This window comes from Nycticebus coucang, chromosome 6 (assembly GCF_027406575.1).
Source record: "Nycticebus coucang isolate mNycCou1 chromosome 6, mNycCou1.pri, whole genome shotgun sequence".
In the NCBI taxonomy this organism is placed as follows: domain Eukaryota; kingdom Metazoa; phylum Chordata; class Mammalia; order Primates; family Lorisidae; genus Nycticebus; species Nycticebus coucang.
Window position 1 is genome coordinate 54,659,277 of NC_069785.1, and position 27,309 is coordinate 54,686,585.

The 27,309-nt window shown below is 43.2% G+C and overlaps 1 protein-coding gene and 2 non-coding genes across 9 annotated transcripts in view; 1 reads left to right on the forward strand and 2 right to left on the reverse strand.

The window, feature by feature from the left end:
• Window positions 1–27,309, reverse strand: part of ATOSA (atos homolog A) — a 145,214-nt gene that overhangs the window by 87,955 nt on the left and 29,950 nt on the right. The window contains exons 1-2 of one of the 7 annotated variants that reach the window (XM_053595136.1): window positions 17,922–18,041; window positions 16,737–16,853 (exon numbers count right to left, since the gene is read on the reverse strand). In XM_053595136.1, coding sequence (XP_053451111.1) covers window positions 16,737–16,752 — 16 coding nt within the window. In that variant the 5' untranslated portion in view covers window positions 16,753–16,853; window positions 17,922–18,041. Of the gene's footprint in view, window positions 1–16,736; window positions 16,854–17,298; window positions 17,540–17,568; window positions 17,760–17,921; window positions 18,042–27,309 lie in introns of those variants that run through there. The other 6 variants (XM_053595134.1, XM_053595131.1, XM_053595133.1 and 3 more) reach the window with 6 other exon arrangements.
• On the reverse strand, window positions 12,080–12,151 carry LOC128589461 (small nucleolar RNA SNORD26). Its single transcript, XR_008381031.1, has one exon. It is a non-coding gene; the product is annotated as a small nucleolar RNA SNORD26 (small nucleolar RNA).
• Window positions 20,694–20,798, forward strand: LOC128589360 (U6 spliceosomal RNA). Its single transcript, XR_008380953.1, has one exon. It is a non-coding gene; the product is annotated as a U6 spliceosomal RNA (small nuclear RNA).

A 27,309-nucleotide genomic window follows, 5' to 3' on the forward strand; every position in this document is an offset into this window, starting at 1 on the left:
GAGGCTGAGGCAAGAGAATCGCTTAAGCCCAGGAGTTGGAGGTTGCTGTGAGCTGTGTGAGGCCACGGCACTCTACCGAGGGCCATAAAGTGAGACTCTGTCTCTACAAAAAAAAAAAAATATATATATATAATTTGATATATTACCAATTGAATAAGTCTTGGAATTTCAACAATACTAACTTTTTACTTAAATCCATTTGGATAAACAATATTTTTTTAAAAGCTAAAGATAAGGAATAATCTGCTAAAATATTATTGTCATATTTACACTAATTTTTTTCTCATCCTATTCTTACGGTGTACTCTTAAGCCTTTGTAAATGCTGTCTATCATCAGTGGCCAACTTCCTTTCTGTAACAGGAAGCAACTTACTATTTTAAAAGTCAATGTAACCGGGCAGCGCCTGTGGCTCAGTGAGTAGGGCGCCGGCCCCATATACCGAGGGTGGCGGGTTCAAACCCAGCCCCCGGCCAAACTGCAACCAAAAAATAGCCGGGCGTTGTGACAGGCACCTATAGTCCCAGCTGCTCGGGAGGCTGAGGCAAGAGAATCGCGTAAGCCCAAGAGTTAGAGGTTGCTGTGAGCAGTGTGACGCCACGGCACTCTACCCGAGGGCGGTACAGTGAGACTCTGTCTCTACCAAAAAAAAAAAAAAAAAAAAAAAAAAGTCAATGTAACCAATGATATTATTTGAGACAACTAGGAAATACGAGAATAAACTCTGTATTAAATATTGATGTTGTCAGTATTAGATGTCTTGAGTATTATAATTGTATTGCAGGTAAACAGAAAAATGTTCTTATTTTGGGCGGTGCCTATGGCTCAAGGAGTAGGGCGCCGGCCCCATATACTGGGGGTGGTGGGCTCAAACCTGGCCCCAGCCAAAACTGCAAAAAAAAAAACCAAAAAAAGTCCTTATTTTTAGAAAACACATGCAGTGGTATGACAGTAAATGTTTCACAACTGGCTAATTTGGGGGAGGGTCCCCTAGTTTGTATTATTGCCAATTTTTATATTGTAAATACTGCCACCATGGCTGATTTCAAGCAATCAACTAGATGCAGAGTTAGAAATGTACACTCTCTGCTTTTTACAACCTGGTATCATCCAGCTCCAGCTTAACAAACTGGATACATGTTGAAATATGCAGTATTGAAATGCCATGTCTATAACCTATACAAATGCTCTACCTAATCACCAAGGAAATGCAAATCAAAACCACAATGAGGTACTACCTCGCTCTAATTAGAATGGCTATTATGAACAAAATAAGATAAGCGTTGGTGAGGATGTGAAGGAAAGAGAACACTTACACACTGTTGGGACTGTAAATTAGTAAAGCCATTATGGAATCTTCAAAATATGAAATAGGACTACCATAAGATCCACCAATCCCACTACTAGGTATATATACAAAGAAAATGAAATCAGTATGTCAAAGAGATAACTGTATTCCCATATTTATTGTTGGAGTATTTGCACTACCCAAGATCAACCTAAATATCCAAAAATAGATGAATGAATAAAGAGAATGTAGTGTACAAGCTGGGCGTGGTGGCTCACGCCTGTAACCCTAGCACTCTGGGAGGCCGAGGTGGGTAGACTACCTGAGCTCACAGGCTTGAGAACAGCCGAAGCCACAGCTAGACCTCATCTCTAAAAGCTGGGCATTGTGGTGGGCGCCTGTAGTACTAGGTCAGCTAAGGCAAGAGAACAGCTTAAGCCCAAGACTTTGAGGTCACTGTGAGCTGTGACACCACAGCCCTCTACCAAGGGTGACATAGTGAGAATCTCTCTCAAAGAAAAGAAAAACTGATGCAAAGAGTACCGCTTGAACCCGAGTTAGAGGTTGCTATGAGCTATGATGCCCCAGCATTCTACCCAGTGCAACAGACTGAGACTCTGTCTCAAAAAAAAAAGAAAAAAAAGAATAAAATCTTGTCATTATCACCACAGGGATGAAACTGGAAAATATCATGTTAAGTCAAATTAAGCAAATACCACATGACTGCATTCATATGTGTAATATCCTGTGGCTCAGTGAGTAGGGCGCCAGCCCCATATGCCGAGGGTGGCGGGTTCAAACCCAGCCCGGGCCAAACTGCAACAAAAAAATAGCCGGGCGTTGTGGCGGGTGCCTGTAGTCCCAGCTACGTGGGAGGCTGAGGCAAGAGAATCGCGTAAGCCCAAGAGTTAGAGGTTGCTGTGAGCCGTGTGACGCTACGGCACTCTACCAAGAGCAGTACAGTGAGACTCTCTACGGCACTCTACCAAGAGCAGTACAGTGAGACTCTGTCTCTACAAAAAAAAAAAAAAACTTAGTATAGATGCAGAGAGTACAACAATGGTTTACAGTCACTGTGTAGCAGACGGGGTTAGGAGAAGGAAGGATACAAAGTTACAAGGAATATGTTCTGATGTTACACTGCACAGTAGGGAGTGGCTCAAAGGGGTAGGGTGCCAGCCCCATATGCCAGAGGTGGTGGGTTCAAACCCAGCCCTGGCCAAAAACTGCAAAAAAAAAAAAAAAAAGTAATGTACTGTGTATTATAAAATAGCTAGAAGAGAGACTTTTGAATGTTATCACAAAGAACTGACAGTGACAGATATGCTAACTAGCCTGATTTCATCATTACATAACATATATATGTATCAAAATGTCATACTGTATCCCCTAAATATATACAATTATAATGTGTCAATTTTTTAAAATAGCAGTTGGGGAAAAAATAAAATTTTGTATTAAAAACAAAAATAGCACTCTGAGAGGCCGAGGCAAGTGGATTGCTTGAGCTCACAGGTTCAACACCAGCCTGAGCAAGAGAGAGACCTCATCTCTAAAAATAGACGGGTACAGTGACAGGTGCCTGTACTTCCATCTACTCAGGAGGCTGAGGCAAGAGAAGTGCTTGATCCCAAGAGTTTGAAGTTGCTGTCAGCTATGATGCCATGGCTCTCTACTGAGGGGACAAAGACTTGTCTCAAAAGAAAAAAAAAAAATAGACAAAACCCCTATGTTTATGCATCCCACCTACCAAGCCAGCCAGCCCACTCAACCACCTATCCCACTTACCTATATAGAAATAAAACAAAAGCTGCCTTGCAGCACTTGGGGCTCAGTGAGTTGGGCACCAGCCCCATACACTGAGGTTGGTGGGTTCGAACTTGGCCCCGGCCAAACAAAAAACAGCCAGGTTTTGTGGCAGGTGCCTGTAGTCCCAGTTACTTGGAGATTTGCCTAAGCCCAAGAGCTGGAGGTTGCTGTGAGCTGTGTCACCATGGCATTCTACTGAGGGCGACAGCGTGAGACTGTCTCTAAAAAAAAAAAAAAAAAAGAAAAGAAAAAAAGACAAAACCCTTAAAAACAGCAATTTGCCAATACTAATGGCTAAAATTACATACTCATTTACTGCTACAAATTTAGGTACAAATGACACAATAATAATATGACAAACCACGCTCTCTTTAAAAAGAAAACTACTTTTATGAAAAAGTGTAAATGAATTTCCTACATGGTAGAATAAAGTTTGATTAATAGCCTGATTTCACGGCTTGGCACCAATAGCTAGGTGCTTAGAATCCCAGCCACATACACGGGGGCCAGCGTGTTTGAAATCGGTCTGGATGTGCTAAACCAATAATGACAACTACAAAAAAATAGCCAGGCACCTGTAGTCCCAGCTACTTGGGAGCCTGAGGCTACTTTCTGTGAGCTGTGATGCCATAGCTCTACGGAGGGTGACATAAAAAAAAATAGCCGGGTGTTGCGGCAGGAACCTGTAGTAAGGTAAGACTTTGTCTCAAAAAAAAAAAAAAGTCTTGATACAAACTCCATTCAAGAATATATGTTTGGCCAGGCATGGTGGCTCACACCTGTAATTGAGACCAGCCTGCGTCAGAGTGAGACACTGTCTCTAAAAATAGCCGGGTGTTGTGGCAGGTGCCTGTAGTCCCAGCTACTTGGGAGGCTGAGGCAAGAGAATTGCTTAAGCACAGGACTTTGTGGTTGCTGTGAGATATGACACCAGGGCATTCTACCAAGGGTGACAAACTGAGACTGTGTCTCAAAAAAAAAAAAAAAAAAAAAAATATATATATATATATGTTTGGTAAGAGGGAAAATAAAATACGGAAACATCCAATTAATTTAAAATGTTCGTCACCAAATATAAATTGGTTATGTTACCAAAAGGGATATGTTTTTAAGTCCAAATAATGTCAAACTTGGCATGGCTATTATTGGTAAATAACATGAGTTATGACTAAATTATCAGGCTAACCCAAAGGTTTCGTAACCTATAATGGCCATTACTTGCAGTATTGTGGACCATGTCTAAATTTTGGGCCACAGAAGAAAAGCCATGCTCCAAATACTAAATCAATCCTAGGTAATATTCCGAAATTTTTAAAAAAGCGGCATGACAGTGGCCAATGGCTGTGGAAGTTCATATCCACTAAAAAATGTTAACAACTCACTTGCCAGAAAAATTTTTTAAGAAAAGAAAAAAGCAGGACACCCATTGCTTAGTGGTTATGGTGCCAACAAAATGCTCTGGGGCTGGTGGGTTCAAACCCGGCCCTGGCCGGCAAAACAAAACAAAAAAATAGCCGGGTGTTGTGGCAGGAACCTGTAGTCCCAGCTACTAGGGAGGCTGAGGCAAAAGAATCAGTCAAGCCCCAAGAGTTTTAGGTTACTGTGAGCTAAAGAAAAAAAAAAGCAGTTTTAGATACCTCACCATTCTGTATTTTCTATCAATCCCCTACTATCTACTCTTACTCCACTCTTTGCCTTCACTTTGCTCTAAACTATTCATTATGGTCTACTATCACCCAGAAATAGTTGTCTGTGCTCCAAATTACCTACTTACTCCCTCTCATTGCATTCTCATTAAAGACTGGGTAGGCCAGGCTGGTCTTAATTTTCTTCTAAGTCATTGTATATTGCAGAAAACAAAGTTGACAGTGACACAGTGTCTACTGATCTTTTACACTTGTTACAAATAAATTTCACAGGATGGCGCCTGTGGCTCAGTGAGTAGGGCGCCAGCCCCATATACTGAGGGTGGCAGGTTCAAACCCGCTCCAGTCAAACTGCAACAAAAAAAATAGCCGGGCATTGTGAAAGGCACCTGTAGTCCCAGCTACTTGGGAGGCTGAGGCAAGAGAATCACCTAAGCCCAAGAGCTGAAGGTTGCTGTGAGCTGCGATGCCATTGCACTCTACTGAGGGTGATAAAGTGAGACTCTATCTCAAAAAAAACCACACACATAAATTTCACAACAGAATGCTGAAACATTCATTTCTTCAACGCAGCTCCTCCAAGATGTGTCTCCTAGTTAGCAAAGAAAACCACTAACCAATCACTACCCTCCTCTAAGACTATGCTAAGTGCTGAACCTTATGTTCTCAGTTCTCCTTTCCCACAAAGCTTAAGGTTGATGATATTAAAACACAAAAACCCCCTGCTGTTTGCTAGGTGACCGTAGCACAGTGGTTACAGCACCAGCCATATACAACGAGGGTGGTGGTTCAAACCCGGCCCAGGCCAGCTAAACAAGTGCAACAAAAAATAGTTCGGCGTTGTCGCAAGTGCCTGCAGTCCCAGCTCCTTGGGAGACTGAGGCAAGAGAATCGCTGAAGCCCAAGAGTTTGAGTTGCTGTGAGCTGTGACGCAAAGGTACTATACCAAGGGTGACATAGTGAAACTGTGTCTCCAAAAAAAAAAAAAAAAAAAGAACCAAAAAACCCCTTGTTGTTCACAAAGGCTTGTAATGTTCTCAAGTCATTTGGTTGGTAAATGCTGAAGTTAGAATTTCAGTTGAAGTTCGATCCTAAAGCCTTAGAGTTTTTTTGTTTGTTTTTTTGCCTTGGGGTTTTAAATCTTGTTGCATTATAACATGCTGCTAAAAAGGAACCATGTAAGATATAGTATGGCCATCATTTCAGTATTTCTTGGAAAATGTACAATTAAATAAACATTTATCAATCCAAATGAATCACTAGTAGATATCATAAGTCAGGGTTACAAGGAGGAACTTTAAAAATAATAAAACCTTTGCATTGAATGATTGCTATTTTCAGACAGAATGCCCCCCACTAAGATGCAGATGGCTGTGCTTGGGAACACCTGGCTCATCTATACAAATAATCTTGCCCATAAGGTAAATCAGTCAACATTTGTATAGCATTTCATAGCTTACAAAATTCTTTGCCCTGTTATTCCAATTAAAGCTCAGAAGGAACACTTGAGCTAGGTACATTTTGCGGATGAGAAAACATGTTAGGGACTTGATCCAAGTCATAACATCTGTAAGTGACAGAATGGATTCCAAACCTAAATTTTAAATCCTTTGAGTTTTTTTCCTATTACTATTATTCCTATTATTGCGTTCGTATACTTATAAACCTGAGGTTTACCAGTTTAAACACATACATTCTCTGAGAAACAGCAACAAGAACAAATTCAGCTTAATAGATGGAGGTCGGCAGGGCGTGGTGGCTCACGCCTGTAGCCCCAGCGCTGTGAGAGGCTGAGGCGGGTGGATTGCCTGAGCTCAGAGATTCAAAACAAGTATGAACAGCAGTGAGCCAGAGTAAGACTCCATCTCTACTAACATCAAAAACAGCGGGACAGAGCGTCGCCAGCAGAAGAAGAAAATGAACAACAAAAAAGAGTACTTCAAACTGGGCGGCGCCTGTGGCTCAGTCGGTAGGGCACCGGCCCCATATACCGAGGATGGCGGGTTCAAACCCAGCCCCGGCCAAACTGCAACCAAAAAATAGCCAGGCGTTGTGGCGGGTGCCTGTAGTCCCAGCTACTTGGGAGGCTGAGGCAAGAGAATGGCTTAAACCCAGGAGTTGGAGGTTGCTGTGAGCTATGTGAGGCCACGGCACTCTACCAAGGGCCATAAAGTGAGACTCTGTCTCTACAAAAAAAAAAAAAAAAAAAAAAAAAGAGTACTTCAAACGAAAAATGAACAAGCAAGCTGAAATTAAAAAAATATATATTTTTTTAATAGATGGAGGTCAAGGAACCTCTAGCAAATGTTTGTGTGTGGATTATTTGTTAATCAGATGTATATAATCTGGAGACCATTCACACCAAACAGCTTTTGCCTACTTTATTTTATTTCAATTCAATGCAATTTAATCAATTTAAAAAAACCCTTTGAGTTACAGGGAAGTATCTTTAAAAGAACTGAGAATCAAGATGTGGTAATAGACTAATAAGCAATTAATTCAAACAAATCCCTAAACTGCAGAATTTCAGTTGGTGTCAGTAAAACAGTCAATCAATGACTGCTAACCCTCTGCTCCTACTCCTATTTGCTCCATTAACATTGAGACATACTAGTCAGTCTTTCATTCAACAAATATGTATTAATCAGCTCCTATGCACTTACAATGTACAAAACTATCTGCTAACTGATGGGAATACAGTTATAAACAACAGACAAGGTTTCTGGACTCACAGAACCTAAATTCCAGGCTGGTCACAGTGACTTATGCCTGTAAACCTAGCATTCTAGGAGGTTGAGGTGGGAGGATTGCTTGAGGCCAGGAGTTCAAGATAAGCCTGGGCAATATCGAGATTCCCACCTCTACAGAAACATAAAAATTAGCCAGGTATGGTGATGTACACTAATCTCTGTTACTCAGGAGGCTGAGGTAGGAAGATCACTTGAGTCCAGGAATCCAAGATTACAGTGAGCTATGATCCGCACAACTGCACTTCAGCCTGGGTGACAAGAGCAAGACCCAGCCTCTTAAAAAAAAAAAAAAACCAGGCTCAGCACCCATAGCACAGTGGTTACTGTGCTGGCCACATACACCCAGGCTGGTGGGTTTGAACCCAGCAGGGCCAGCTAAGCAACAATGACAACTGCAACAACAACAAAAAAAGCCAGGTGTTGTGGTGGGTGCCTGTAGTCCCACCTACATGGGAGGCTGAGGAAAGAGAATTGCTTAATCCCAAGAATTTGAGATTGCTGTGAGCTGTGATGCCAAAGCACTCTACCTAGGGGACATAGTGAGATTCTGTCTCAAAAAAAAAAAGAAAGAAAGAAAGAAAAAAACAGTAAAAGGAAAAAGATAAGTAATGAGAAAATGTAAATGCTATGAAGGAAACACAGGCTGCTGAGATGCAGAACAAGAGGACATCTAAATTAATAATTACAGCAGTTAACACGGACCACTTCAGATAGAGTAGTCAAAAAAAAACTCTCTGAAAAGTGACATTTAAGCCGACAATAGAATGACAAGGAGCCAACAATGTTATTACTGGGAAGAAAGGTTTTTTAGGCAGAAGAACAGTTTTTTTATACAAAACCCTGAATGGTAATAATAAAAAACCAAAAAGGCAACCAACTGGGCTGGGCATAGTGAAGAAGGGAAAGAGATAAGATGAGTAGATTTGATATGGAAAGAAAAATACAAGAAAGCTCAACTTAGATACTGCTAAGAATTTGGTATTACACATGGGCCCCTAGTCTAATATTTTGATTAGCTACAAAAATTTTTACCCAGTCCATCTTGTTTCGGTTTAATAATCTGGCATAAGCAAGGAACTATTCTGATTTTTCACCTATCTGAACAAAGACAGAACTGTTGACAAGTGAACTTTGGTTTACCTACTAAGAAATAAGTACTGTTTGCAGGTACTGAAATTTTACTTTGTCATTATATTTTTTAAAAGTTGTCATTAAGTTATTCTAAGTTTAATATTCTCAGTTTTTAAAATCTCCAGCCTCAAAAAGGAAGAAAACATTACCATAATGAGATGCAAAGTTGAGAAGGGCAAAAGAATAAATAAATATAAATGTTCTTTGTCTAGCAACTAAATTTTTTTGTCTACTTGTCCTCAATGCAGAATGCTTGGATCCCATGGATTACTTCAATTTTTGAAAAGGAAATCGATTTTTAAGTCACTCTCCATATATATATTTATATTTGCCTCTAATTCTGCTTCTCCATGATCTTTTGTCACATCCTTCAAAGAAATGACAGCATTCAGTCCATTGAATCATTTCTTTCTTATTAGATGACAGGCAAAAACAGAGTACCTCTGTGTCAACCCCTTTAGTATATGAACCTCAGAAGTTATATCAAGGCAGTGATTATTTGACAACTACTGATGTGTCAAGACTCATCAACATAAATGGAGGAAAGACCAATAGTACCCAGCTTTTCAGCTGAGATCACACTGAGTGTACAAAACTTGCAGCTGAAATAGTTCCTTTCTTTTGTCCTCCTCAGCTTTCACTAAATGATTGGCTGCTTCTTAGAAAATGTCCAAACTTAATAAAAGCAGTTCACATTTGAATGCCTGAAAAGTGCCAGCCGCTGTTCTAAGCACATTACATATATTAACCTATTTAATCCTCAAAATAACCCCAAGCCAAGGTACTATTGCTTCCTTACTTCACCCGTGGTAAAGATGAAGACGCTGAGGCAGACAGGATAAGTAGCTTTCCAAGATCCCAGTACTCATTAAATTATCTGTTTTGAATTTCCCTCAATTTTATATATATATATTTTTTATTTATTTATTTTTTGAGACAGAGTCTCACTATGTCGCCCTCTTAGAGTACCGTGGTGTCACAGCTCATAGCAACCTCCAACTCTTGGGCTTAAGCAATTCTCTTTCCTCAGCCTCCCAAGTAGCTGAGACCACAGGATCTTGCCACAACGCCCAGCTCTTTTTTGTTGTTGTTGTAGTTGTCATTGCTGTTTTAGCTGGCTGGGGTCAGCTTTGAACCCACCGCTCTCGGTATATGGGGCCGGGGCCCAACCCACTGAGCCACAGGCACCGCCTCTATTTTTATTCTTATTAATTTATTTTTTGGAGACAGAGCCTCATTTGGTCACCCTTGGTAAAGTGGCATCTTAGCTCACAGCAACCTCAAACTCTTGGGTTCAAGTGAACCTCTTGCCTTACCCTCCCAAATAGGCAGGACCACAGGTGGTCACCACAATGCCCTATTTTGAGAGATGGGATCTCACTCTGGCTCAGTGGGTCTCAAACCTGTGAGCTCAGGCAATCGACCCACCTCAGCCTCCCAAGTGCTGGGATTATAGGTGTGAACCACTGAGCCCGGCCTCTCAATCCCATTTTTAAAACAATTTCTTTCTAGCATTTTATATTTTAATATCATATACTGCTATCAATCAGGGGGTTAAGAACACATACTCAAGTTCAATTTGCACTTGGGTTTGCCTTTTTATTAGCTGTGTAACAATGGGTAAGTTACCAAACTGCTGACTCTATGTCATTTATCTATAAAATGGAGATGACAATAGCCTTCTACTTCCTTGAGTAATCATGAGCATTAAATGAGTTATATGTAAAGTAACTGGAACACTGTTTGGCACATAGTATGCACAAGTATTAGCTGTTGTTATTCATGCTATCACCACAACCTCCACCTGGGAATTTGGCAAATGCCTGCTTTATTTAATCTAGTTAACAGGTCTTTTCTTTTCTTCCAACATCTGTCATTTCTGTCATTTGATTTATATCGCTAACAAGGCACTATTTTTAAGAAGCAAACAATGCACCTAATTCTCTTACTCCTTTTTTTCTAGTCCTTATCACTTTTAGCCCTCCTATTTTAGCTGTCCATGTATGAACTGTCTGAGGTTAAGAGAGTTGTATTATTCTGTAGTTAAGTTCATAAGCTACTGAAATACTAAAGCTAATGCCTAAATTTGTAATATAATCAATATGTGTGGAAAAAGCTAAGATAGCACTCCTGATCTTTAACTTGAAACAATAAAAGACAGAAATAAAAATTGTTTAATGTCTTGTTTGTGGAACATGTTTTGCACTAGTAGTTTTTACTTCAGGATCTTCAATAGCCTATATGTGTTTAAATATGACTTGAAACAGTGTATTTAAATTAGTTTATTGAAGATTTATCAAATTCTGTATGTTTTGATCATAAATTTCAATAAGTTCAGATATTATTTAAAAACACAAAATTAGAAATCTCATACATATATATATATATATTTTTTTTTTTTTTTTTTTTGAGGCAGAGTCTCAAGCTGTTGTCCTGGGTAGAGTGCTGTGGCCTCACAGCTCACAGCAACCTCAAACTCTTGGGCTGAAGCGATTCTCTTGCCTCAGCCTCCCAAGTAGCTGGGCCTACAGGCACCCGTGGCTTTTTTTGTTGTTGTTGTTGTTTTAGCTGGCCGGGGCTGGGTTGGAACCTGCCAGCCTTGGTGTATGTAGCTGGCGCCTTCCCCATTGAGCTATGGGCGCTGCCCAGAAATCTCATATATTTATAACATAACTTAAAATATTTAATTAATTCTACACTAATAAAACACTTCAGACTTCTCTTTGGAAATTTATACATCCTTGAGTCTAGGGTGGAAAAAAACTGTTTAACCTCTCCAGCTTTAAGTCTCTAAAGCCTAGTTCTCTCATAAAACTAGTTATCTGTCTCTACATTAAAATCCACACTTTGCTCACATTCTGAGTATCTGAGAAGTCCCCTTATCTGCCCTCATCTTACAGAGAATTCGACATTTAAGTATGTTTATCTAGTTTTCTCACCCAGAGCCAAAAAGCAGGCAAACTAAAAAAGACAAATATATTGAGCAGCGCCTGTGGCTCAGTGAGTAGGGTGCCAGCCCCATACACCGAGGATGGTGGGTTCAAACCCAGACCCAGCCAAACTGCAACAAAAAATTAGCCGGCACGAGCTGTGACACCACCGCACTCTACTGAGGGTGATAACGTGAGACTCTGTCTCTAAAAGTTAAAGGAAAAAAACAAACAAACATATTAACAACAAAGAATACTGACAGAGAGGCAAAGTAAAAATCAGATCTGGAAAAAAGGTAAATATCTAATGCCACAGATTCAAAACACAAATAAATTTTAAAAAGCAAAAAAGAAAAAGGATAAGCTTATGGTTTAAGCTACAGGAAAAACTGAAATATCTCCTTAAGGCATTTCTAGATTATGACAGAGTACAAAATTGAAACTCATAACAATGACCCTTTATCATCAACTGACGGTTAAATTACACCGACTCTGTACATTCTTTTTCCTATCTTGTTCATACAGTGCTACTAAGAATTTCTGTGTTTCCTCCACTACTCTATCAGAGACAGCTCAATTCTTAAAATCATCCCCATAGTGTACATTCTTTTTTTTAAATGGGAAAGCATTAATAAAATCACCACATATATCATTACAGCTGAAAACTTCTTTTACATTTAAAGAGTTAAGTTTCAATTATCCAGGAAAATGCTATATACCATTACTATTTCTGTACTAGTGTACTAAGTAAAAGGTATCATTTACTTTAGACTCTGGTTTTAAAAGAAAGAAATCCATGGATAAAGCTCCTGTTCTTAAGAATATAATCACTGCTCAGGGCCGGTAGCACAGTGCTTACGGTGCCAGCCACATGCACTGAGGTTGGCGGTTTGAGCCAGGCCCAGGCCAGCTAACCAACAATAACTACAACAAAAAAACAGCCAGGCACTGTGGAGGTCGCCTGTGGTCCCAGCTACTTGGGATGCTGAGGCAAGAGAATCACTTAAGCCCAAGAATTTGAGGTTGCTGTGAGCTGTGACACCACCGCACTCTACTGAAGGCGACATAGTGAGACTCTGTCTCAAAAAAAAAAAAAAAAGAATATAATCACAATAATACATTTGTGATCCCATCATTTTTACCTAAGAATGCTAAAGAAAGCTAAAAGGCAATCTTTCTTTTTCTTGCTTTTTTGGAGACAGAGTCTCACTACATTGCCCTTGGTAGAGTGCGATGGCATCACAGCTCAAAGCAACCTCCAACTCTTGGGCTTAAGTGATTCTCTTGCCTCAGCCTCCCAAGAAGCTGGGACTACAGGCGCCCACCACTACACCCGGCTATTTTTTTGTTGCAGTTGTCATTCCTGTTTAGCAGGCTGGGGCTGGCTTCGAAACTGCCTGCCTTGGTGTATATGGCTGGCACCCTACCCTCTGAGCAACAGGCGCCACTCTAAAAGGGCATCTTGACAAATAAATTTATTTATTCTCCCTAGTAATCTGTATTAGTATATAACTAAACACTTAGACATCAATATAGAAATAAAGTGGGCAGCGCCTGTGGCTCAAGGAGTAGGGTGCCGGTCCCATATGCTGGAGGTGGCAGGTTCAAACCTAGCCCCGGCCAAAAACCAAAAAAAAAAAAAAAAGAAAGAAAGTATTACGGCTCAGTGCTCCTAGCACATGGTTATGGCGCCAGCCACATACATGGAGGATGGCGGGTTTGAACGGGGTCCCAGGCCAGCTAAACAACTGCAACAAAAAAAATCCCAGTTCTACAAAAAAAAAAAAAAAAAAAAAAAATCCCAGCGTTGTGGTGGGCTCCTGTAGTTCCAACTACTTGGGAGGTTGAGGAAAGAGAATTGCTTAAGCCCAAGAGTATGAGGTTGCTGTGAGCTGTGACACCACAGCACTCTACTAAGGGCAACATAGTGAGACTCTGTCTCAAAAAAAAAAAAATATATATATATATATTACTGTTAAATAAGTGTTACCCATAACTGTGACATTCAAACTGTAGGTAATCGTGACTCATTAACTGGTTCAAAAAAAAAAAAAAAAATTGATTCAATGGGTGTGGAAGCAATTTTTTTTTTTAAGAGACAGAGTCTCACTTTGTCACCCTCAGTAGAATGCCATGGGGTCACAGCTCACAGCAACCTCCAGCCTGGACTACAGGTGCCCACTACAACACCTGGCTATTTTTAGTTGCTGTTTGGCTGGGCTGGCACCCTACTCACTGAGCCACAGGCGCCACGGGGAAGCAATTTTTTTTAAATGTGAAATAAGGCTAGCATTATTATTTTTTTTTTGTAGAGACAGGGTTTCACTTTATGGCCCTCGGTAGAGTGCCGTGGCCTCACACAGCTCACAGCAACCTCTAACTCCTGGGCTTAAGCGATTCTCTTGCCTCAGCCTCCCGAGTAGCTGGGACTACAGGCGCCTGCCACAGCGCCCGGCTATTTTTTGGTTGCGGTTTGGTCGGGGCCGGGTTTGAACCCGTCACCCTCGGTATATGGGGCCGGCGCCTTACCGACTGAGCCACAGGCACCACCCAAGGATAGCATTATTGAGGTAGCACTTTGGGAGCCCAAAGTAGGAGGACTGCTAGAGGTCAGGAGATCAAGACCAGCCTAGACAACATAGCAAGACCCCGTGTTTATAAAAACTTAGCCAGACATAGTAGCACACACCTACAGATCCAGCTATTTGGGAGGTTTGCTTGAGCTCAGCTGGAGGTTGCAGTTAGCTGTAGTGATGCCACTGCTCTCTAGCCTGAGCAACACTATTGGACATACTCACTAAAAAAAAAAAAATTTAAATATGGGCAGCACCTGTGGCTCAAAGGAGTAGGGCCCTATATACTGGAGGTGGCAGGTTCAAACCCAGCCCTGGCCCAAAACTGAAATAAATAAATAAATAAATAAATAAATAAATTAAATAAAATAGAACAGGGTGGCACATATGGCTCAGTGAGTAGGGCGCCAGCCCCATATACCGAGGGGGAAGGGTTCGAACCTGGCCTTGGCCAAAAAGTAACAAAAAATAGCTGGGTGTTGTGGTGGGTGCCTGTAGTCCCAGCTACTCAGAGGCTGAGGTGCAAGAATCACCTAAGCCTAAGAGCTGGAAGTTGCTGTGAGCTGTGACGCCACAGCACTCTACTGAGGGCAAGAAAGTGAGACTCTGTCTCTAAAAATAAATAAATAAAACAAAGAAAAGACTACCTTGCACAGAGTAAGAGCCAAGTATATTTGTAAAAAAGCTCATTGTACCCCATGATTGCATTAATGTACACAGCTATGATTTAATAAAAAAAGCTTATTTTCTCTAGTAATCTATATTAGTATACACCTAAACATTTTAATCTATTTAGCACTAGTTTTGACTAACAGAAAAAGCGTACAAATACTATTTTGTTTTAGCCGGGCGTTGTGGCGGGCGCTTGTAGTCCCAGCTGCTCGGGAGGCTGAGGCAAGAGAATCGCGTAAGCCCAAGAGCTAGAGGTTGCTGTGAGCTGTGTGACGCCACGGCACTCTACCCGAGGGTGGTACAGTGAGACTCTGTCTCTACAAAAAAAAAAAAAAAAAAAAAATACTATTTTGTTTTTTTTTTGAGACAGAGTCTTACTATGTCGCCCTTGGTAGAGTGCCGAGATGTCACAGCTCACAGCAACCTCCAACTCTTGGGCTTAAGCAATTCTCTTGCCTCAGCCTCCCAAGTAGTAGACTGTCAAGCTAGGCCTATCACAGTGCCTAGCTATTCTTTTTGTTTAGCAGGTCCTAGCTGGTTCAAACCCACCAGTCCCAGTGTCTGTGGCCGGCCCCTAACCTCTGAGTACAGGTGCAGAACCTACAAATACGATTTTTTAAACTGCTTGTGACTCTAAAGAAACTTTTAACAACAATCCAAAACAAATAGTGACTTGCACTTCATTTGTTTATTCTGAGATGCAAGTACTGACCTTGGTGCCAATTTCCCTAAGTAATTGATGTACTCCAAAAATCTAAACTTGATCAAGTCAATATATTCCATCAGTGGAAAAAAAGCTGAACTTGGCATTCTACACAATCAACCTGCTCAGTAGCAATATATTTTCTAACACTTAATATATGCTCAGACATACAGCTGTTACCTGAGTTTAAGTAACAGTCAAACACTTCTTTAATGCATTTCAGTAGACATTATTACAAAAGGCATATTTTATCTAGAAAATATGTCTTTCTAATCTCTTTGAATATATGGAAAACAGCCAGTTTAATACACATACACTTTAAAATAAGGATCTAGTTCACAGGATAAACTTGTATTTCCTATCCTAATGTCTCATGGTTGAAAGGAACTGTGATCTAGTCCAACTCCTTACCAAATATAATAACTCCTTCCTTACAATATAACTTGGAATCAAACCAATACCTGGTTGAAAAGCCCTCACTACTAATTACTAATACTAGAATCTTCTAAAATTGGTCCCTCAGAATACTAACAATTTCTCTATAGTCCTTGAAAGGCGTAGTGTATACATTATTCTCATTAGGCTTGAAAATACAGGTGTAGAAAGGAAGTGACAGTTTCTTATCACTGGAGATTTCAGTAGCCCACTGAATATATCCAAATACTGATATATTGAATAACTGAGTACTTTGCAAGCTTTTGGAATTTGCTTAAAGCACCAAAATCAGCTAATCAAAGCAGTAGTAATAAAATAATAGTTGTCAACTCAAATTAAGTTTTCAATTTATCAAGTTCACACTCTGAACATAAAAAAGTCTTGTTAACATCTTTAAAGCTGAAGTTAGACTGACTTTACCTAAAAATCACTCACTGCAACTCTACAATGATACTATGTATTGGGGCAATAGATACGTGTACACATAGTTCTTTACTCTTTCATTATGAGATACACTAGCGTCTCTCTCTTTTTTTTAATTTTTAGCTCACGCATCTGGAAACCAACACTAGCTTCTCTCTTGAAACGACTCCCTTACAAGCACTTTTGAATAACGTCTAACCCTCTCTTCCATATGCCTTTCTGTACCTCACCAGCTGGAATCTGTCACAGAAAACAGATAATCACATATGATACAGAAATAGTTGGTCCTGCGGCAGAATTAGGTTAACACTTCTAAAATGAGACATAGGAAAAGAGCGGGGGGGAAAATCCAAGCCCTACTTAAATAAATCATTTACCTCGATCGGGCTTCATTTTCACATCCAATTTCCACCCAGAGTGCTGTGAAATACACGTGTGGGTTCTTTAAACAGACTCGCCGCTGATTCTACGCCTGCTTCTTCGTTTTCAAAATGCTAAAAGAGATCACAATAAAATTAATCAAGTCCTGCCCCCAAATCTGGACCTTGTAAGAAAACTGTTGAGTTAGGCCTCTTCCTGGCAGTAACTGCGGTGACAGTACCATTGGCTAATCTGAGGGGGGGGGTGGGGAAAGCAAAACTCTCTCAGCACCTTCAGACCGAGCACCCCGCCTCCCTGCCTCTGTGCTCTTCAGGCCAATGTGTCCTCTAAACCAAACCAAGATCTATTTATAACCTGGACGTACAGGGAAGAAGATAGTCAAGCAACACAAGCTAACTAATCCCTTCAGGAAAAAAAAAAAAAAACCCAAACCCAAAACGCCTGTGGGCACAGTGGCACCGCGGCGCCGGCCGGTATGGAAATTCTTCCACCTGTGTGCCCGGGCGCAGGAAACTCTCGCAGCCTCCCCCGGGCTCCGCCCGCCCCTCGGGGCCTCACCTGTGTAATTAGCCTCTGGCTAGCCTTCCTGCGGCAACCGCGGCCAAGTTTACTCAGAAACCCGAGTCACCACGTGCCCTGCCCCCATCCCCAAACGAACTCTCCTGGGCTGTCCCGGGTCGACCCTACCAACTAACTCCTAGCGCTACCGGAGTCTGGCCGCGAGGAAGGTGTTTACCGCTGGGGACTCGGCCCTGCTCTGTGCAGCCTGCCCGCCGAGGGCCCCTTCCGTCCCGCCGCGGCCCCGGATTTCCTTCAGCCCCGCCGCACCGAGCGCCGCGCCTGCCCCTCTCCCCTCCGGAGAGTTGTTTTCATGGCTCCCACGGCCGACTTCTGCTGACTAACTCGCTTTCCTCTCCGGTCCCGATCCCTCCTCCTCTTGGCACTTCTCTCGGCCGCTCGCCCAGCTGCTCACATCACACTCCCACCTCAGACCTGAGGCTCCGAGAGGCGCAAGGCCGGCGAGAGCCCAGTGTGGCGCGCAGCGGCCCCTGGCGCTGCGTTAGGGGACCATGGGGGCCTGACACGACAAGCCCGACGCGGCTCCCCGGCGCCCCTGTGGCCATCCACCCCCGCCTCGCTCTGCTCCCGGAGCTCAGCCCTCGGCCCTGCCCGACTCGCACCCGAGCCCCGCGGCCCCCGGGCTCCGCCCGCCAGTCGCCCCAGCCGGCCCGCTTGCCCCGCGCCTCTGCCAGCTCCTCGCCCGCCCGCTGTCTCTAGCTCTGGCGCCCCAGCTCCCGTTCCCCCTAGCTCGCCCAGTTCTTTCTCTGCTGTTTGCCCTGTCAAAACACTGCCTGGGTCACGTGTCCCAACAACAGCCAACCCACCGCTCGTCACTTCCTCCTCTGCTGCCTGACCGACCCGGGCGCCGGTTGTTATGACAACGTCGCTGTGCGCCCCGGGGCGCTAGTTTGGAGCCGAGTTTTCAGTGAAGGTGCCCAGCGGCGCGAGCGCGCGGCAGACGGCCGTGGGGAGGAATCGGCGGGGCCTGGGGAGTCCGGGAGCTTAGTTAGCGCTCTCGCAGCCGGCCGAGGCGCGCTTCTCAGACCAGGAATCAGAGTTGCCCTGTTAGAACACCTGGGAATTGGGAGATGTCGTCCGAGGGCCTGCCCCAGACGTGGAGGATAATTACAGTCTTCTCCACGCGGGATGCCGGCTCAGGGCTGTGATCCGGTCCCAAGTGGATTGTAGCGCTTGGCGAGTTTCCAATGACCGGGAAGAAAGGGTGGGCAGCCACACGCGTTTAAGAACTGCAAGCCCTCCTCACCCTAGATTTTCCCCAACCACTAGGGATTTTGGTAGAATTCGGAACTCAAGCTAACAAGGCACTGGCTGTGCTAAAAATAACTTTTATAACTTCTAAAACACTGACTCAAGGGCAGGAGGTCACTTTAGACAACATGCTGTTGTTAGGGAGGTGTAATTTTTTTGTTGTGCTATATAACAATGCGACATGATGACATTTCGTGTTGTGATGCTGTCATCACTTTTACAGATGACAAGAATCGGTTGTTCAAAAAAAAAAAAAAAGACAGTCGTAACAAGAGCTGCAGCTATTAGCTCAGTATGTGAACAAAGTATTTATGGGTATGAGCCCAAGCGGATATAAAGAGAAGTACAAAATTTGCAAAGTTCTATGGTTTCATTAGAAAAAGTATTTTTTTAGAAATAATTTTGCATACAAGAATCACAACAGGAAAGCACTAAGCCAAGTCAAAAGACATTCTACTTCGGCTAGGTGCCAGTCACATACACTGAGGGTGGCGTGTTCGAACCTGACCCGGGCCTGCTAAACAGTGACAACTGCAACAAAAAAATAGCAGGGCATTGTGGTAGGCGCCTGTAGTCACAGCTACTTGGGAAGCTGAGGGAAGAGAATCACCTAAGCCCAGGAGCTGGAGGTTGCTGTGAGCTGTGATACCACCGCACTCTACTGAGGGTGACAAAGTGAGACTCTGTCCAAAAAAAAGAAAGACATTTTACTTCATTTTTTGTACTCTTCTGTTGTTTCCAAAGTTTTACAATGAGTATGTATTACTTTCACAACAAAAAAGTTTTTTTTTTTTTTTTTTGTAGAGACAGAGTCCCACTCTATGGCCCTCAGTAGAGTGCCGTGGCCTCACACAGCTCACAGCAACCTCCAGCTCCTGGGCTTAAGCGATTCTCCTGCCTCAGCCTCCCGAGCAGCTGGGACTACAGGCGCCCGCCACAACGCCCGGCTACTTTTCTGTTGCAGTTCGGCCGGGGCCGGGTTTGAACCCACCACCCTCGGCATATGGGGCCGGCGCCTTACCGACTGAGCCACAGGCGCCGCCCTTGTTTTTTTTCTTTTAACAAAAAAGTTTTATACAGGCTGGGCAGGTTGGCTCATGCCCATACTCTCATCACTCTGGGAAGCACAGGTGGGTGGATTGCCTCAGCTCACGAGTTGGAGACCAGTCTGAGCCAGAGGGAGACCCTACCTTTTAAAATAGCCGGGCAGGCTTGGCGCCGAGGCAGAGCTGATTACAGCGCCAGCCACATGCGCCCACACTGGTGAGTTCGAACCCAGCCTGTGGCTCAGTGGGTAGGGCGCCAGCCCCATATACCAAGGGTAGTGGGTTCGAACCAGGCCCCCACCAAACTGCAACAAAAGATAGCCAGGGGTTGTGGAGGGTGCCTGTGGTCCCAGCTACTTGGGAGGCTGAGGCAAGAGAATCACTTGAACTCAAGAGTTTGAGGTTGCTGTGAGCTAAGACGCCACTCTGCCAAGACTGAGCAACTGAGACTCTGTCTAAAAAAAAAAACAAAAACCATAAAGCAAGAAATGAGAATGAATTTTCTATTTGTGGTTCTACCTTTAATTTTTTTTTCTTTTCTTTCTTTTTTTTTTTTTTGTTTGATACATAGCATAGTCTCACTGCCATGGCGTCACAGCTCACAGCACCTTTAAACTCTTGAGCTTAAGCGATTCTTTTGCCTCAGCCTCCCAAGTAGCTGGGACTACAGGCACCTGCCACAACACCAGGCTATTTTTGTTGTTGTTGTAGTTTTCCTTGTTTGGCAGGCCCGGGCTGGGTTCGAACCCTCGAACCCTCCAGCTCCGGTGTATGTGGCTACAGGCCTAGCTGCTGAGTTACAGGCGCTGAGCCGGGTTCTACTTTTCTTTTCTTAGAAACAATCTTACTGGGGCAGCGCCTGTGGCTCGAGTGGGAAAGGCGCCAAACCCGGTGCTGGCCAAACTGCAGCAAAAAATAGAGGGGCGTTGTGGCAGGCGCCTGTAGTCCCAGCTACTCAGGAGGCTGAGTCAAGAAGATTGCCTAAGCCCAGGATTTGGAGGTTGCTGTGAGCTGTGACAGCACAGAACTCTACGGAGGGCGATAAAGTGACACTCTGTCTTTTAAAAAAAACAAAGAGTGCTAGCTTCAGCAGCACATATACTAAAATTGGAATGATACAGAGAAGATTAGCATGGCCACTGTGCAAGGATGACACAAATTCATGAAGCATTCCATATTTTTCCTCAGGAATAAAGACTTGTCCCCCCACCTCTCCTCCCCCCCAAAAAAGAAAATAAAGAAACAATCTTACTGGCTTGGCACCAGCCACATACACCAGAACTTGCGAGTTCCAATTCAGCCCGGGCCCACCAAACAACAACTGCAACCAAAAAATAGCCAGGAGCTGTGCCGGGTACCTGTGGTCCCAGCTACTTGGGAGGCTGAGGCAAGAGAATCATTTATGCCCAAGAGTTTGAGTTTGCTGTGAGCTGTGCCGCCACATCACTCTGTACTGAGGGACACGGTGACACTGTCTCAAAAAAAAAAAGTGCAAGATTGGGGGCCGGGGGCGGTGGCTCACGCCTGTAATCCTAGCACTGTGAGAGGCGGAGGTGAGCCGATTGCCTGACCCCTCAGGTTCAGACCAGCCTGAGCAAGAGCAGACCCTGCCTCTAAAAATAGCCGGGTGTTGTGACCCGCGCTTGTAGTCCCAGCTACTCCGGAGGCTTAGGCAAGAGAATTGCTTGAGCCCAAGAGTTAGAGGTTGCTGTGAGCTGTGACGGTACAGCACTCTACTGAGAGTGACAAAGTGAGACTTTGTCTCAAACAAACAACAACAAAAATGCAAGATTGGCAATTGCATTTTATTTATTTATTTATTTATTGTTAAACCATAGCTGTGTAAGCAATTGCAGTTTTTGGCCTCAGATAAAGTTCTTTTTTTTTTTTTTTGAGACAGAATCTCATTATGTCACCCTTGATAGTGTGCCATAGACTCACAGCAACCTCAAACTCTTGGGCTTAAGTGATTCTCTCGCCTGAGCCTCCCAAGTAGCTGGGACTACAGGCACCCACCACAATGCCCTGCTATTTTTTTGTTGTAGTTGTAATTGTTGTTTAGCAGGCAAGGGCCAGGTTCGAACCCACCAGCCTCGGTGTATGTGGCCTGTGCCCTATCCACTGAGCCATGGGTGCCAAGCCTCAGATAAAATTCCTATGAAAAAAGACTATTATGGCCAGGCCAGGTGGCTTTTTGCCTATAATCCGAGCACTCTGGGTGGTAGAGGTGGAAGTAGCCCTTGAGCTCAGGAGTTTCAGACCAGCCTGAGCAAGAACCAGAACCACGTCTCTACCACAAATAGAAAAATTCTTAGAAAAGATGTCCCCAAGGCGGGCATCTTGCTGCGTGCCTGTAGTCCTGCGTACTTGGGATGCTAAGGCAGGAAGATGGCTTGGACTTGGGAATTTGAGGCTGCTGTGAACTAAGCTGATGCCATGGCACTCTAGCCTGGGGCAATAGAGTAAGACTGTCTAAAAAAAAAAAGTATTATGAAATATAAAAAAGCAGTATTTTGGGCAGCCCTGTTGATCAGTGGGTAGGGCACTGGCCCCATATACCAAGGGTGGCAGGTTCAAACCCTGCTCAGGCCAAACTGCAACAAACAAAATAGCCGGGCGTTGTGGCAGGTGACTGTAGTCCCAGCTACTCAGGAGGCTGAGGCAAGAGAATCGCCTAAGCCCTGGAGTTGGAGGTTGCTGTGAGCTGTGACGGCACAGCACCCTACCAAGGGATAAAGTGAGACTCTGTCTCTTAAAAAAAAAAAAAAAAAAGCAATATTTTCTACATGTTTTTGATATGTACATTAAAATAGCATGCATAAATGCAATAATTAACTCCAGGATTGTGTCTCATCAGAACAGGGAAGAACATTCAGGAAGGTAACATTTCATTTCTACTGAAATGTTTGAGCATCATGAAGATGAAACTTGTGACGAATGCCAACAGGTCTGTAATCTATAAAATGGCTACAAATGTTAACTCCAGGTGTTTTGACTTTGATGTTATTGAATACTGTATTATGTAGTTGGTTTTTTCTTTTTAATGAACAGAAATTTTACTTATTCTACAATCACTTCTCAATTAACCTTGATAATGGGACACAGAACAGTTACAGATAATCCAAAATGCTAAATTTAGCACAACAGCTGGGACCAAATAACAGCTATTGTAAAAGGATTCCTTGGTGAATAAACAGCAGGATCTGTGGTTTAACTCCTCTCCCTCCACCTAATTTACAAGACGTGTAAAGACCAGAAAAATACTGTGAGCAGAAGCTAAGAATTTTGAATAATCTGGGGCATAAACTATTCTCTTTTACATAATTATGTTTTAACAGCACGTTGGGTAAACGTTGAGGTCTGGATATTTGTTAGACTAACCTGAAATTTTTTATTGAGATTCTTAAAACTTAAAAAATTTGAATTACAGCAGCAGAAAAGGTGTTTTTAAGAGGTGTGTCTCTCATTCACTCAAATTGTACTATTCACGAAACACACATCTACTAAGCATTTATTCCCTGCTAGGTATATACATATTCTGAGAACACGAAGGTCATTAAAACCACATAGGTTCACTAGTCTCCTGGAGCCTACCATACTATTATAGTTGGATGGCCATGACCAATTCGCATTTTACAGCATTAGTTTCACCTATAAAAATGACATATTTAGACTCGGACTAGATTATCTCATTCCTAATTCTTTTTTTTATTTTTATTTTTTTTTTTGAGACAGAGTCTCAAGCTGTACAGTGCTGTAGCATCACAGCTCACAGCAACCTCCAACTCCTGGGCTCAAGCGAGTCTCCTGCCTCCACCTCCCAAGTAGCTGAGACTACAAGCGCCCACCACAATGCCCGGCTATTTCTTGGTTGTAGGCATCATTGTTGTTTGGCAGGCCGCGGGCTGGATTCGAACCCACCAGCTCAGGTGTATGTGGCTGGCGCCTTAGCCGCTTGAGCCACAGGCGCCGAGCTTCATTCCTAATTCTTAAAAATCCCTTTGTTGGGGGTGGCGCCTGTGGCTCAGTGGGTGGGGCACCGGCCCCATATACTGAGGGTAGCGGGTTCCAACCCAGCCCCAGCCAAACTGTAACAACAACAACAAAATCCCTTTATTGTATAAGACGTGTCCACAGTGGTTGGAAATAGGGACCCAAAATGGCAACTGAGAGGGCATGGTGGCTGTACCCTAATATTGGCTGGTATTTTCTCCCTTGTAGGATAAAGCAGGAGAGTTGGGAAGTTGGGAGGTGGCACAGAGTTCATTTGTGAAGGATACATTTTCATTATACTTTATACTTTTAGTGTGGGTTGAATTGTGACCCCTAGAAAGATATAGTGAAGCCCTATCCCTCCCACCTGTGAACATGACCTTATTTGGAAATAGGACCTTTGCAGATGTAATCGAGTTAAGATGGGGTCAGATTAGATTAGGGTGGGTCCCAAATCCAATGACGAATATCCTAATGAGAGGGGAGAGATTTGAAGACAGAACAGACACAAGGAAAATTGGCCATGTTACTAGGATATTGGAGATTCTGGATGGAGATCTTTAATTCTGTAAAAGTTACAGGACAATAAATCAGTTGAAAAATGTTAAGATCTCCCAAGTATCTTTTTTTTTTTGAGATACAGTCTCAAGCTGTCGCCCTGGGTAGAATGCTGTGGCTTCACATCGCACAGCAACCTCCAACTCCTGGGCTCAAGCAATTCTCCTGCCTCAGCCTCCCAAGTAGCTGGGACTACAGGCACCCGCCACAATGCCTGGCTATTTTTTGGTTGCAGCCGTCATTGTTGTTCGGTGGGCCCGGGCTGGATTGGAACCTGCCAGCTCAGGTGTATGTGGCTGGCACCTTAGCCGCTTGAGCCACAGGTACGGAGCCAAGATCTCCCGAGTATCTCAAAAGACTATGATCCACAGCTAAAGGATGATCATAAATAAGTATCAGAGAATTAAATGAAGATACACTTTTTGTTTTTGGAGATACAGTCTCACTTCGTTGCCCTGGGTAGAGTTCTATGGCATTATCACAGCTCGTAGCAACCACAAACTCTTGGACTTAAGCGATCCTCTTGCTTCATCCGCCCCAGTAGCTGGGACTACAGGCATCAGCCAAAACTACCCAACTAATTTTTTTCTTTTCTTTTCTTTCCTTTTTTTTTTAAGACAGAGTCTCACTTAGTCACCCTTAATAGAGTGCCGGGGCGTCTTAGCTCACAGTAACCTTAACCTCTTGGGTTCAAGTGATTCTCTTGCCTCAGCCTCCCAAGTAGCTGGAACTGCAGGCGCCCACCACAATGCTCGGCTATTTTTTAGAGACGAGGAATCACTCTGGCTTAGGCTGGTCTCGAACTGGTGAGCTCAGGCAACCCACCTGCCTTGGCCCCCCAAGTGCTGGGATTACAGGCATGAGCCACTGAACCTGGCTAATTTTTCTATTTTTAGTAGAGATGGGGTCTTGCTCTTGTTCGACTGGTCTCAAACTCCTGAGCTCGAGCAATACACTGCCTCTGCCTCCCAAAGTGCTAGGATTATATATAATAGGTGTGAGCCACCACTGGCAGCCTCTTTTTTTTTTTTGAGAGAGAGTCTCACTTTGTCACCCTCTGTAGAGTGCCCTGGCATTATCATAGCTCATAGAGTGCCCTGGCATTATCATAGCTCACAGCAACTCAAATTGTTGGGCTCAAGTGATCCTCTTGCCTCAGTTTTTCTATTTTTAGTAGAGACAGGGTCTCACTTTTGCTCAGGCTGGTCTCAAACTTGTAAGCTCAAGCTATCCACCTGCCTTGGCCTCCCAGAAAGCTAGGATTACAGGTGTGAGCCACCTTGCCCAGCCTGCCTCAGCTTTTCTATTAGAAGAGACAGGGTCTCACTCTTGCTTAGGCTGGTCTCAAACTCCTGAGCTCAAGCAATCCACTGTTTTTTTTCTTTTTTTTGAGACAGTGTCTCACTCTGTAGCCCTGGGTAGAGTGCCTTGGTGTCATAGCTCATAACAACCTCAAACTCCTGGGGTCAAGTGATCTTCTTGCCTATAAGTACCTGGGCTTAGGCAATTCTCTTGCCTAAGCTAGTTTTTCTATTTTTAGTAGAGACAGAGTCTTGCTCTTGCTCAGGCTGGTCTGGAACTCCTGAACAAAAGGGATCCACCCACCTCAGCCTCCCTGCATGCTAGTATTACAGGTGTGACCCACCACACCTGGCAACACTATTCTAAATATGACAATCAGTAGATTCTTTTCACCATAAAGTATTGTGGAAAGAAAGACTTAGAAAATCAAGTCTTGCAAAGCAAAAAAAAAAAAAAAAAATTGAGCTGTGTACTTTTAGTGCTTGTTGAAATAAGATGAAATGCAAGCTATCTTTTCCAATCTAAATTGTTTCTGATTATTCACTTAAACTCACGACAGATAATTTCCTTCTAAAAGAGAAAGATTACAGAGTCATTGCTAAGGTATTAGCTTCTGTAAACAACCTTCCACCTTTCCTTAAGTCAGTTGGCTGGTTTGTGCTTTTTTGAGGGTCCTGTTTGTCTAGTGTCTATAACCACAAGTATAAGGAAGTGAAAAATGATTCTTTTCTGGTTCTTACCTGCAGACATTAGTGTAGCGCTTAGAAATACAAAGGCCTGAAACTTCAAGCCATGGAAACCTTTAGTTAATCTGAAGATTTGCTGAGCTGCTAGAGGCCTCTAAGATACCAAGACTTAAGGTTTTTATAAAAATTAATAATTGTTCCTTTGTGACAGTAACTGTGTTCAGCATTTTACATGTATATTTGATCCAAAAAGCTGATAATTCATATCTTGTTGATTAGGAAATTGAGGCTCTGAGAAGCAAGTAACTTTCCAAAGGCTACAAATTAGTAAGTGGGAAGAGCCTCTTTTCTTGAATGGGTTCATTTAATTTCCATTATAATAATTTGAAGTAATGGCTGGCTGTGGTGGCTCATGCCTGTAATCCCAGCACTTTGGGAGGCCAAGGTGGGTGGATTGCCTGAGTTTAGGAGTTTTGAAACCAGCAAGAGCAAGTCTCCCTCTCTAAAAAACAGCTGGGTATTGGGTGGCATCTGTGGCTCAAGGAGTAGGGCACCGGCCCCATATACCAGAGATGGTGGGTTCAAACCTGGCCCTGGCCAAAAACTGCAACAACCACCACCACCACAACAACAAAATAGCTGGGTATTGTGGTGGGCACCTGTAGTCCCAGCTACTTGGGAGGCTGAGGCAAGAGAATCACTTGAGCCCAAGAGTTGAAGGTTGCTGTGAGCTGTGATGTCACAGCACTGTAGCCAGAGCCACAAAGTGAGACTGTGTCTCAAAACAAAGATAATAATACTTTGAAGTAGATCAAATAATTCAAAAAATTTCAAATGGGGAAAGTGAAGCTCAGAAACACTGAGAAATAGTTACGCATTTAGAAGTTAAATTGGTCCATATAAACTTAGGTTCAATGCTTTAAGATATAAGTTCTACACCTGGTAAGGATTCTGAAAAAAAAAAAGATGTAAGTTCTTTTTTTTTTGTAGAGACAGAGTCTCACTTTATGGCCCTCGGTAGAGTGCCGTGGCCTCACACAGCTCACAGCAACCTCCAACTCCTGGGCTTAAGTGATTCTCTTGCCTCAGCCTCCCAAGTAGCTGGGACTACAGGCGCCCGCCACAACAGCCAGCTATTTTTTGGTTGCAGTTCA